Source organism: Schistocerca americana, chromosome 5, assembly GCF_021461395.2.
Source record: "Schistocerca americana isolate TAMUIC-IGC-003095 chromosome 5, iqSchAmer2.1, whole genome shotgun sequence".
Lineage (NCBI taxonomy): Eukaryota > Metazoa > Arthropoda > Insecta > Orthoptera > Acrididae > Schistocerca > Schistocerca americana.
The window spans coordinates 331,980,816-331,993,983 of NC_060123.1; the positions used below are offsets into that span (position 1 = coordinate 331,980,816).

The 13,168-nt window shown below is 41.3% G+C and overlaps 1 protein-coding gene across 1 annotated transcript in view; it reads right to left on the reverse strand.

Moving 5' to 3' along the window:
* LOC124615963 (COBW domain-containing protein 1-like) overlaps positions 1–13,168 on the reverse strand; it is a 524,805-nt gene that overhangs the window by 486,839 nt on the left and 24,798 nt on the right. Inside the window, exon 3 of the mRNA XM_047144164.1 lies at positions 8,580–8,671. Within this exon, the coding sequence (XP_047000120.1) occupies positions 8,580–8,671 (92 nt within the window). The remainder of the gene's footprint in view (positions 1–8,579; positions 8,672–13,168) is intronic.

Genomic DNA, 13,168 nt, shown 5'->3' on the forward strand with positions numbered 1-13,168 from the left:
AGCACAATACTACTTTGGATGAGACTGATAGGATTTTGGCTAGGATATCCCTCATTTCAGAGCACAATGAGAGGTTCTTGATGCTGTGTCGAGGGCTTGTGCCTACTCAAGACAGCAACCAAGGACACAGACAAGTTACGCGGGCACAGACTTTTGCATGGGACAGCTCTTCAGATGACAAAACAAGGGATGGCCACGCTCTACCTGGCCACCAGGGGGCAACCTGAGCACTATCAGAGGTCACTGGCCCCAAGAACCTTTTTTCCTCCACAGGTTACGAGACCAAAAGTAGTACTTGCAGTGTCCTCTGACCCAGGCAGTACTTAGGCTAGCATCCAGGCTATGCTCAAGCACTTCACTCCGAGTGAGTTTTCTGGCCTAGGTACTGGCAGAAAAAAAAAAAAAAAAAAAAAAAAAAACCATAATCTGGATCTCGCTCTGCAACCACCACTGTGATGCATCCACCGTCCACATTGAACTTCACTTCCAGCAGCTGCCAGCTATGGACCTATGTCATTCTTGGGCTCTACATAGAAGAGACATGGCCTCTGCGCCTTGACCAGCAATTGGATTTTGTAATATTTGTCTTTGTTTTTTGCTGACAATATGCAAGACTTATCTTCTCTGCAGCCCTCTGGGACTTTAATTGTGGCATGCTTAGTGTCTGGGCACTGGACTTTGGAACATTTAATTTATTCTGATATTTTCATGCCTTCAGATGTTATTGTTGTTCTTTCAATATTTAATTACGGACTTGTTTTTAATTACTGTGTTCCAATCTATTTCCACAGCTACAATCTATTTCCATCAGTGAACATTGTTTATGTGAGTTGCAATAAACTTCATACTCATTTCATATCTTGGTACTTTTCCTATGCTGCCTTTAGCATAGTTGGCTACAAGTTTTTATCAGTGTCTCACATGTGTGGTCTGATCCAGATACACAGTCGTTTGACATGTGTTCTTCCACTTTCAAGTACACTTATTATCATGTAAATTCCAGAATGACAGAACTGGTGGATGTATTTGCCCAAGTGTTGTTTTCATTCCAGCAGATGCAGTGCACCCATGGACTCCTGATCAAGCAGCTGGGGCCATCTCCATATCGCCTCTGGAGTTCTGTGACCGTCTCTCCCACATCAACTCCATTGTCAAGGACTTGCAGGCAGCACCCCCCCCCCCCCCCCCCCACCGTTGCAGTAATTCAGCAAGAAGACTGGGTCATGGGCAGCGAACTATATCGCATGCGTGGAACAGCACTACCTAGCCCACGGCATCAAAGATGATACCCAAGAGCGCAGCTTCTTTCTGTCAGTCACACACCCAGATGTTTTATCACCTTCTGCAACAACTTAACCTGGAAGTGGAACTTCACACTCTGCCCTATGGCACATTGAAGTCCAGTTTGTTAGAATATATCGACTCCCAGGTGAATTTGGTGGCAGCCTACCACAAGCTTTTCAACTGTCGTAAACTGAACATGTAGTCTTACTGCGAATGGATTGCTTGCCTCCAGGATTTAACTTCTGACTGCCATTTCCAGTGTAGTAATCCTCAGTGTAAGCAATCATATGTGACATCCTTGATCTGAGGCGTGATTCTCGTGCATGCCCCCATTGAAGGACTATGCACAGATCTCCTTAAACTAAAAGATCCTTCCTTAGGAACATGTCTTCACATTATCAGATCTTTTGAGCAGTGTTTCAGATTGTCAGCCACCCTGCAGGACCCATCACAAGCATTTGCTACCTGACCAACATGATCTCCTCAATCCACGTCAGGCAATCCCACGCAGCTCAGATCCACACACTGCTGGCATAGAGTCAGTGGCCACATGCCACTCTCAACAGCCCCCTTCCTATAGCCACTGTTTCATTAGTCACCAGAGACACCAGTGCCACACCAGCACACTAAGTGCACCTTTTGTGGGAAAACCTAACAAAGGGCTTAAGTGTGCCGAGTAGTGCTCAGAATGAATGTTGATTGTGCATGTAAGGAACTCTTGGACACAGGGGTGGAAGACAGGACAGGCTTGTTCCCAGATGTATCCAACATTCAATCTGTGCTTCCCTACTAAGAGCAACCTCTATTGCTCACAATAGTCAACAACAACTTGCTCACTGAGTTGCACAGGGTGCTCCGCGACCGTCATAGACTGCCAATATTATTATCACATGGAGCCCCTCCCCTTCAGCCTTCTGACTCTCTGCTGCATAGTTACAGCAGTAACATTAAAGTCAGCAGCCAATTTACAGTCCAAGTTCAGTACTGTTCGACAGCTCTTATGGCCAGGATTATGGTCTTCAGCACTCCTGGAGCCATCAGTCTCTTGGGGCTGGATATGATCAACACTCTTGGCTTAGTCAAGTCACTGGGTGTCAACTCCTGCCTTTTCTAAGTTTAGCTCAGTGGTCACACAACCCTCCTTGGGTGTCAAAGACTTTGAGGCATATGTGGCTCTTCCCTCATCTGTGACACTGAAGTTCTTCAAAGCCGGAAATGTTCCTTTTGTAGTCAGGGACAAACTTCAACTACAGCTACAGTGGTTGCAGGATGAGGGTATTCTCATTCCCTTTCACAAAAGCCTATGGGCCACCCCCATTGTCTTGTAGAAAAACCAAATGGTGCACTGCACATTTGCAGGGACTTCAAGACAACCATTAATGTACAATCTGTCATACACGCTTATCCTATTCCCAAGGTAGGGGACATAATGATCTACCTCTCATGGATGGTAAAGCGTTTGCCAAGACTGACCTCCATGAAGCATATCTCCAACTTCTACTGGCCAAGAATTCCCAATGCTTCCTTTTGGGCTGTTTTACCATAATAGACTTCTCTTTTGTATCGCCACTACTCCAGCGATTTTTCAGCACTATCTCAAGCACCTCGCCTGCAGTGCAGCAGTCATGATGAACTCTTTATATGACATTCTCATTTTGGGCAAGGACACACAGGACTTGGCTCACAACCTGCACACACTGTTCATGGTCCTCCCACAGGCCAATCTCAAATAGACAAGTGCTGTTTTTTTTTCTTTTTGTTCATCAAGTGGAATACCTGGTTTTTAGTACCTGAGGTATCTGCCCTATGCCATAGTATATTGAGGCAGTGAAAAACTTTCAGGCCCTAACTAACACATGCCAACTGAAACCAGTGTTGGGGCAGCTCAAGTATTACTGTAAATTTATTCTGCATGCAGCAGCCATTGCAGAACCCTTACACCACCTCTTATGCAAAATAGTTTGCTGGCAGTAGACCCTGGCATGTGATAACGCTTTCTGGGACTTGGTACAAGCCATCCTCTGCCCCAAGTGCCTTATGGCATACAACCCCACCAAGCCCCAATCTTGGCAGCTTATGCATTGGGCTACAGGTTAGAAGTGGTCCTGTCACATGTGACTGACAAGGTCCACAGCTGCCATTTCATGCTTTTCACAGGCCAAAAACCTCTTACACCTTCTTTTAAAAGTGTCGGCAAACATTTCAACCAAAATGGCACACCACCATCATTGGCGGACTCTGTTTCTTTCATGCTGTAATTATGACTTCAGTAATATTTGACACTCCAACATGCTATTGCTGACCTTCACTCACATCTGCCCCTGGGCCAGGGCTGTGTCTCTGACACAGACTCCAAATTCTGCTTCCACCTGGACATAGCCATGGGCGACCTACTGCTGGACGTGAAGTTCATCATGTGCCACATTACTGAGGACCCAGTGCTCCAGGAGGTACTCTGCCTGGTGCAAGCAGTTTGGCACCAGACTGCAAGCAGCTGTGACATCCAGAGGTCGAGGCCTACAGGTATCACTGGAATGAGCTCTCTGCCCTCAGATTGCGCTACTGCTACATGGGGACAACAGTCGCACCAAGGTCGAGATCCTAAAAACCCTCCACCAACATATCTTGTGTCTCTTGCAAGTCAGGCACTGGGGGATTGTACTCACCATGTACCTTGTGTACCAATAAGTCTACAGGTGGGGCATAGATGTGGCGATCATCCACACAGGCCATCCTTCCAAGTTGTCTTTTTTTTTTTTTTTTTATGACAGATACTTCTGCTCCCCGGTAAGAGCTAAACCTGGATTTTGGATTTTGCAGGTACTCCTGGTTAATCACCACAATGCTCACAGTGATTTCCCCTATGTCTCAAACATGTCTACCATGTCTGTAGATCATTCAAACCCTGTCCCACATTTTTCAATTGAAGGCTGCCAGAAACTATTGTCATGGATAATGCCCCTCAATTTGTTTCTGTGGAATTCCCCATTTTCTGTGAAGCAAATGCCATAACTCACCAATACACATTGTGCACTTCCACCCTGCTTCTAATGGTCTAGCTGAATGCTTTGTACATACCTTTAAATCCCAATTGTGCAAATTCCAGCACCATCACACTCTGGATGATGCCCTTACACTCTTTCTGGCTTTTTATTGTTGCACTCCCCAGGACAGGTCAATCCCATCAGAAAAACTCACAACTAACCACATCAGTCACAATTATCTATCATCCACCTCACTAGCATCCATCCCCTTGTTTAAGCAATCCAATTGCCACTGTTTCTCTCTCCAAGAGCCCATGTGAGCCCTTATCTTCACCAAAAGCTGCCAGCATTGGTTTCTTGCAGTCATTTCCAGTCTTCTGGGCTGAGCCAAGTTGAGGTGACACTTAAAGACGGTGCGGTGTGCTATAAGGACATTAACCAAATGCAGCCTTCCCGAGGACCTCTTCCTAGATCCTGTAGCCTACCATTGTATTTTGGAGCCCTCCACAATTCCCATCCCACACACCTGTCTAATCTCTGGACTGTGGCTAGCTCCTTGGAGGGATCCTCAGCTACTCCACACATCACACCAGCATCAATGTCGGTAGTGGTGGAGCTCAGCACTCCAGCCATCCTGGCTAAAAGCAGGGAGCCAGCTTCTTCCAGGGACGTCAAGATGTGTTACCACCTCTCCTCCCCTTCAGGAGGGAAATGGGGGGGAGGGAGAGGAAGAAATGCTGAGGGGATGGCTACACTCTGTCAGGCCAACAATCACCAACACAAGCACCTCCAGCAGTCACTGGCCCCATGCACCTTTTCTCCTCTGAGGGCAACATGAATGGTGCCCAGGTTATCATCTGGGCTACTCTCAAGCAGTTCACTCCAAGTGAGTCTCTTGGGTCATGCACCAATTGCATACACATTCCCATAATCAAGATCTCACTTTCGAGTTGCCACTATGATGATGGTTCCATCCACATCGACTTTCGCCTCCAGGAGCTGCCACCTACAGACCTACACCATTCTTGGTTTATGCACTGAAGAGACATGCCTTCCAATGCTGTGACCAGCAACTGGACTTTTCTTTGGTTATCGTTGGCAATACACCAGACTTAATTTTTTGTGCATCCCTTACTTTTGCATGTCACTTCTGAACTTTGATTGCCACATGCTTAGTGTTGCTTAGTGTCTGGATATTGGATTTTGGAACTTTCCATTTACTCTGACATTTACAGGCCTTCAGCCTTCAAATATTATTGTTGTTCTTTCAATATTTGATGAGTGACTTGTTTTCAATTATTGTTTTATACACTAATTCCCATGGAGAAGACTGTTCAAGTGTGTTACAATAAACATCATGGTCATCTTATACCTGATTATTTTTCCCACACTGCCTTCAGTGGATATGTCGCTTGGTCACTCGAAGCCTAATGAAGGATGTGGTCAAGCTTTTCAAGGCTAGGGTGATAATGAGTGACCAGAGGACTGCTGGTCAGCAGCTGGTTAACAGTTTTACTGATGTCAGAGGAAGTGATTCATGGGGGATCTGTTTATGGATAAACTGGGCAGAATACTGTCTGTCAAAAAAGGTTTTGGTAAGGTTTTTGGTATATTTCAGCAACTACTGCTTTCCAATACCAATGAGGTGTGTTTGGGTGGTGAGGCTGTAAGGGAGAGTCTTTTTGAGATGGAAGGGGTGACAGCTGTCAAACTGGAAGTATTGTTCGTGGTCAGTGCACTTGATATGAGCAGATATACCTATGGAGTTATCTGAGAGGTGGAGATCAACATCTAGGAAGATGGCGCATTGAAATGAGAAGCACCATATGAAGTCAATTAGGGAGTAGGTGTTGAACTTATGAAGAAAAGAGGAAAGGTTGTCCTTGGCTTGAGTCCAGATCATGAAAATGTCATCAATGAATCTGAAGAATCTGAACCAGGCAAGGGGCTTCAGAAGTTGATTGTATAGGAAGGATTCTTCCAGATTTCCCATTAATCAGCTGGCATAGGATCGTGCCATGCGAGTACCAATGGCAGTACCATGGATTTGTTTTCAGATTTGGCCTTCCAAAGCGAAATAACTGTGAGTCAGGATGTGGTTGATTAGGAGGATTAAGAAAGACGTGGTGGATTTGGTATTAGGAGGATGTAGGAAAAGGTAGTTTCAGTCAATTAGATCTAGAGACCAATGACCTCAATAATGGGTCATAAATTGAGAACACAGTTGGAAAAATAAACCAGAGATCAATGTTTTATTTTAAGGAGAGGACTTTTAGAAGAAAGACATTTACAAACCTTTCAAGTTTTCTGTGAGATTGAACATTCTGAAAAATACAAGCTTACACAATTGCTTTCTAAACTTTATTTTATAATAGTCATAGAAGCTCCATTATATTTCCACAAATTATAAGGCAAACCCTGAAATACACTTACAAGCATTTCAGACAAATGCTGCATCATAATCTGTAACATTCATTGTGTGTTCTAAAATTACTTTCAGGTGTTGTTCTTATAGATCAGCTGTGGACAAAAGCTCTCTATCTGTATCCTGATAAGTACAAGAAGGGAAACTCTGTACATTTCTCACAAACACTGAGGAATTTCTGGTACTCCAGGAAAAGCATGTTAGTGAGTGTATCACTTAATACCCTAATGTATGGGAAATTTTAACTCTGTGTGTGACTTTCCATATTCCCTATAACACGTTTTCTCAAGTCTTTCACTTGCCCAAACACTCTGTCAGACAGTACATGTCTGGTAAGAAAGAGGGGATGACACAACTGCCATAAACCACAGATGTGACCATGGTAGTCAGATGAAAATAGAAGTCATCAATATGTGGTAATTAGTCCACTCTGGTGACATAACTTCTCAGATGTTTAATCAAGACACAAGTATGAAGAGGAATGAGAAATGGGCATCAACAGTTTGTATTCCTAAAGGACAAGTGAATGTCAGGAGAAAATCAAAACCCACACACAATTCAATGACAAGCAGAGACAGTATAAGTAAACTGAAAGTTGGGAATTCAGGTCCACTCATGATATCTTCAAGATCTGGATCTATGGTCAAGACACACTATCCTTATACCTCCATAGCCTCAAGATCTTCTCTCTCATCTGCTTCACCTGGTCCATCTTCCCAGAAGTTGACCTCCATCTCTTTCAGGGACGCATAAAAACCTCTGCTCATATCAAGCTCACTTTTGATATGTGTCATTCTTCGCACATTTTAATGTCTCTCTCATATGTACAGCCACTCATAGACAACACATATGAAAAAACAAACAATCCTTTGCCCAGTTTGCTGAAGGTCTTAATACAGCCTCCACAGATAACCATTACCCTCCAAACCTAATCTGTAAATGTATCTCCTATGTCCTAAGACCTGTCCTATGCACTCACAAAACACATTGCTTTCCAATTCCGTCACAGACATCCTATCAGGGGCAGGGCCACCTATGAAAACAGACGTATCACATTTGAGCTCTACTGTGACTTTTGCACAGCCACTTTGTGTGAGCTTGACCACCAAACCAGCTGTACACCCAATATACACCCCACTCCCACACTGTAGCCAAGAGCAGAGTTGACCGCCCTGTGGCAGAGCACACCGCTGAGCACAAGATGATGGATTTCAGTGGTTGCTTCCTATCTTAACTCTTTCTCCCAGCAACAGTGTCTTTGATGTATGTACATAGTATTGTGCTTACAATGCATTCTTTAATCTCATAAACCTACTGGACTCAATCTTCACTAGCTCCTGACCAATTCCACCTCCAACCCTGTCACATAACCCATTCTGTAGTCACACCCTTGTCTCTGCAGTCTCCATGTGCCTCTGTTCTATCTCCCATTCTCAGTCACCACCTTCATATCATTCTGCACCACACACAACTCCTCCTGCTTGTGACCCAAAACAAGCTCACCAGTGCCATATTCCTATCTAGTGTGTCTGCTGCCTCTCCCCCAGATGTCACCACTCTTCCCTCAAGTCCTCTAATCCTCTTCTGTCACCTCACTCTCTCCTACCAATACAGCCCCTCAGCCCAGTCTAGCTGCAGTATTGGTAAAATGTAATTGACTGAACCCAAAGAGATGTACATGTGTTATGTGTATACTGTATTATTTAGTTCTGAATATGGACATCATCCAAAACTAGCCAAATTTTGCAGTCATGTTTATGTGCCTATCAACCACTCAATACCTCAATTATAAGGTGATTTGTTAGCTTTACTCCTACTTTTATTTACATTTCACCAATGTCTTTCCATCATAAGAGTTACACTTCACACAAGGTAAAATTACTCACCTGGATCTGCCAAACCAGTAGTTTCCAGTAGAACATAATCAAATTTTCCTCTCTTTTTCATTAGATTCTCAATAGCTTTCACACCGTTGTCCCTGAAACAGTACATACAGTGTTACAATAGTTCCGAGGACTATAGCATTAACTACATGAAGAAAGAAACATATAAGAGACCAGCAATTGCGTGTTTCATATGTCAAAACATTTGTCTCAGGGGCATAACTACAGTCGTGCAGATCCCAAGGAAAGTACCTACAGTAGGGGGCCCCTTCCCCATCTTGTACGCTTGGCTACACCCCCATTCCCCATTCAACAAAATGTTGACTACTAATTTCTCTCACAGACCCCCTTTCCCTTAATTAAATACACACTACACTACATCACCCAGGCTGTTTTCCTCCAACTTGAGTAATAAAGTGGAATTAAAAAGAAAAACTTTTATAAAAAAGTCTATTTTTTATACTTTGGTAAAGAAGAAAATAATCTTAATAACTTTTCTCTGATTTATCAAAACATGAAACAGCTATTCATTCCTACATCACTGCACACAACAAATACTGCATACTGCCCAGGTATGTCTTAATTCAACATAAAACCAAACTGTTTCTTACGAGCTCCTGCATTTAACTAATAAAAAAATCTTACTACTTTAAAATAAAAATTAATTAGTTACAACACATATTAATATCACGAAAGGAAAATAATATAAACATCTAATAAAACATTGCATGATGATACAGGAATAAAAGTAGTATATATAAGTGTGAATACCCAAGTAAAAGTTTAAACTTTGAATCAAATGTATGTTCTATGTGGCCTAAATTCTTGTCTCACTTCAATGAATGTGTCCTAATTCTTTTATGTGTAAATTGGTCCATTATTTCAGACAGATCAATATTTTGTGCTCTTTCACATAATGTACATAAATACATCTATACTCTGTGAATAGTGCTTTGCAGAGGATTCTTTTTACTGACTCATTCATTGCAGCCTGTTCCTGTTCCATTACGCTGTAGGGCTGGATTATGTTTTAAGATCTAATGCTACACTCAGTTCATTACATTTCTTACTCATGAATTAAGTTTGGCACAGGCCTAAGAATGGCAATGATGGCATCATATCACAGCTCAACAGGTTGGAAGTGCTTATGGGAAAAGTTTTTAAATGTTACCCCTGTGATATGCTGTGAGCAAAAAAATATATAGATGTTCTCACCCATGCCGGAGTATAGGGCATTTTTCGATTACTCTCTTACAGTGTCTTTAAGGGCTAAATTGTAATTTGATCCTTTATTGCACACCATCATGTACACCACTCATGACAGATGTTACTTCACAGCTTACCCAACAATATTTGCTCCATTTAGTCCCTTTCATTCTGTAGATTCAGATAATTGATGCTGGACTCCTATACACGCGGATCTTAGGAGGAAAACGATTCACTTATCTTAACCTCTGAAGGATTTCCAGAACCAGCTTCAGTTATTTTAACACAGTGAAAGACTTCACCTGATTGATATATTTTACTAATTTTTTCCACTTTTCCCTCCATTTCAATTTTTTATGTTTTTCTTTATTTGCTTTGTGCACTATGGGGCATGTTCTTTGGAATCCCCATTTTAATTATGGCCCACTATTATAACTGGGTAATTACCTTAATTATGTGATGACTATTTTCCATATATTCTCTTAAAACTAGCAACACATCATGACGGTTGCAATGCTCAACAATACAGGTGCCCCACATTGAGTAACATCAATGCTTAGAATCAGTCTGAGATGCCACAACTACGTCTTTCTGTGAATGCACAGCATACATTCTGAAAGGCCTATACAATGACCTAGCAAACGTGGCAAAGTTTTGCAATAGCTAAATCTGTAAGGGTATTGGATATACATCCCAAACTCCTTCCTCCCTCTCTATATGTCCATCTCCGCCCCCCCCCCCCCTCTACCTTTGTCCATCTCCATCTCCATCCCCGCAACCCCCCCACCCCACCCCTCCTTCACTCCTCTGTCTCTCTCCTCTCCATCACTCTCTCTGACCACGAGCCTTGTTCACTGCCACTGCAAACAAGACCTTGATTGGAAATTGAAGCTGCTTAAAATAAATAGATAAATCAGTGTGATCATTGGTATAAGGGGTATGGCAGAGACCTTTGCAGCTACTGGATCTGTGAGGATAACAGCTTCAATGACAGTATTTCGCAGTTTTATTCTAATCATAACTTGACAAGCCAGAAATACAACTTTTCTGTATTCTGAGAAAACTAACAGTGAGGAAGAAAGCAAAACAACACTTCATTGTGCAGACTATTTTTGTTTAAAGTTAAATATAAGGAAAAATAATGTACATTGGAAAAACAATTTTCTAATGGTTTACATGCCCCGCTATCATAATTAAAGCTGAAAGCAAGAAAGAAAATGATACCATACATTTTCACAGCACAGTACAGCACTTTTTTCTCCCAGTCAGTTAAAAAGAAACTTGTACATTGTCATTTAGAAAAGTATGTAGCCTATATCCGTCTGAATGTTTGTTAAAGATCAGGTAAGAGTCTGAAGTAAACCGGTCAAGAACTTTTCCAGAGTTTTGCTAACAACATTTCATGCCTGAACATTTATTAGAGTATCATGGAATCTGAAGTAAATTGGTCAAGTACTTTTCAAATTTTGTTAAAATGTTGAACAATGATTTCTCTTTGTACAGTAGTATAGATATAGATATGGAGGATTTCAGCATGACAGCTATACTCCGGGTACTCTGATTTTGCAAACTAATCATGCAGTCTATTTATTGCAGCTTGCTTGAAGCAGATTGTGCTGAAGGTGCCTGAATTATATAAATCTTATAATTTTAGGTAAAGGAGAATACTGCAAATTATACATTCTCTTACAAAGTTTCAATGCAAAGTTCACTTATTAATGCGGTCATATAGATAATTTTTGGCATATCAAGTATAACTCCATGGTGTATGGGAACACACATGTTCCAGTGTAGGTATCATTCAAAATAATTCATTTTTACTGTAGTTTTCAATGTGTTACAAATGGATTTCATGCATTAAGTTGTAGCTAGTCAGATAATTTTTTGTTTTAAATCATAGACATCTTAAAGAGTTTGGATATTACTGTAATGAAACTGATTTGAAATTGTTCATTCTACTACCATAAAATTAAATATGGTTAGTCAGCTTTATCATCTTTGTGTCAGCACAGTTTGTATCCTCAGCCACAGTACATGTTCTCTTGACTACTTGTTCCCTAGTGCTGATTCAGAAGGGTCACTGGAAACTGAACTGCTAAAAATTTTATGTGTGTTGCTCTCATATTTGGCTACCAAATGTTACTGCGCACAATAAGGTTGATGCTATAGTCATCAGTGCTTAACGCTGTGTTTCATTTTGGTGATAAATTATCTACAGCATAAGTATGATTAGTAAAACACTTGAAAGACATACTGTAAGTAGCAATGTTGCTTGTAATCAGTCACTCTCATCGACCCCACTACACATGAGAAATTTATCAAGCATTTCAATCAGCATTTCAAACATCAATTTTCCAAGAATTTCTGTCATGGAAAATGAACTGCTATGTTTAATAGGAATGGCAGTTGATCTATGTAAGTTGACTTACACTCGTAAAAAAAGTTTAAATTCATTAAACCTGTTTTGGCACACTTTTCTTGTAAACTGTAATCTGTCCACTAAGGAAGTGTTCAGACCTACTTTATTTGCCTGTTACCTGAACTCACTGAAAGTGTTGTAAGCGTCTACAATTTTGAGACAATCGTTGTTCATTTAATTACTTGATTTTTTCAAGAAATTTCTTTATTTTCACAAATCTTTTTCCTGCCACATTTTAATAGCTTCTAATTATTGTTATCTTGTTACTGGAGAAATTTATTTTTTCTTGAGAATATATGCAGTGGCAATACACAGGAAGGACAGTGTTTCGAATCCCTATCTGCCTATCCAGATTTGGGATTTTTGCAGATTCCCTAAATCACCAGGTGAATACCAGGCTAGTTCCTATTTCTTCTTTACCCTTATGCAACAGGATGTTAAACCTGAAACTTCCTCCCTTCTTTGATAACACATACATTTTCATTCTCTTACAATTTTGCTTAGCATTTTACAATTCAGTTTGTAATGTGATTTAACATGGTAATCATCATTGTCCCTTGACACTTATTCTAACTGATATTCAAATTGCATTTGTAGCCCAGGGATTAGGAAAATTTAATCTACTCATTTGCACATGTCATTTTTTAAGGAGAACAGTTTTCAAAGTTTATTTAATTATTCAATGCTTAGGTTATGGAATGCCCAGTGTGAAATTCAATAATAACAAGGGAAGCAAGAAACTTACAGATACTCCAACTGAGGGCCACTTTGCTGCTACACCAGGTGTGAGTCATCTTACACCTGACTTTGATCATGAGCTTAAGCAATGATGATTTTCCATCCTCAGTGCTGAAGGAGGTCTTGCCCACAGTGACCACAGCCTTTACACAAGCAACTCTCACTACCTGGACATACTTCCATCTGACGCATGCAACATGAAAACCACAATTTATTTGGCGCCAACAAG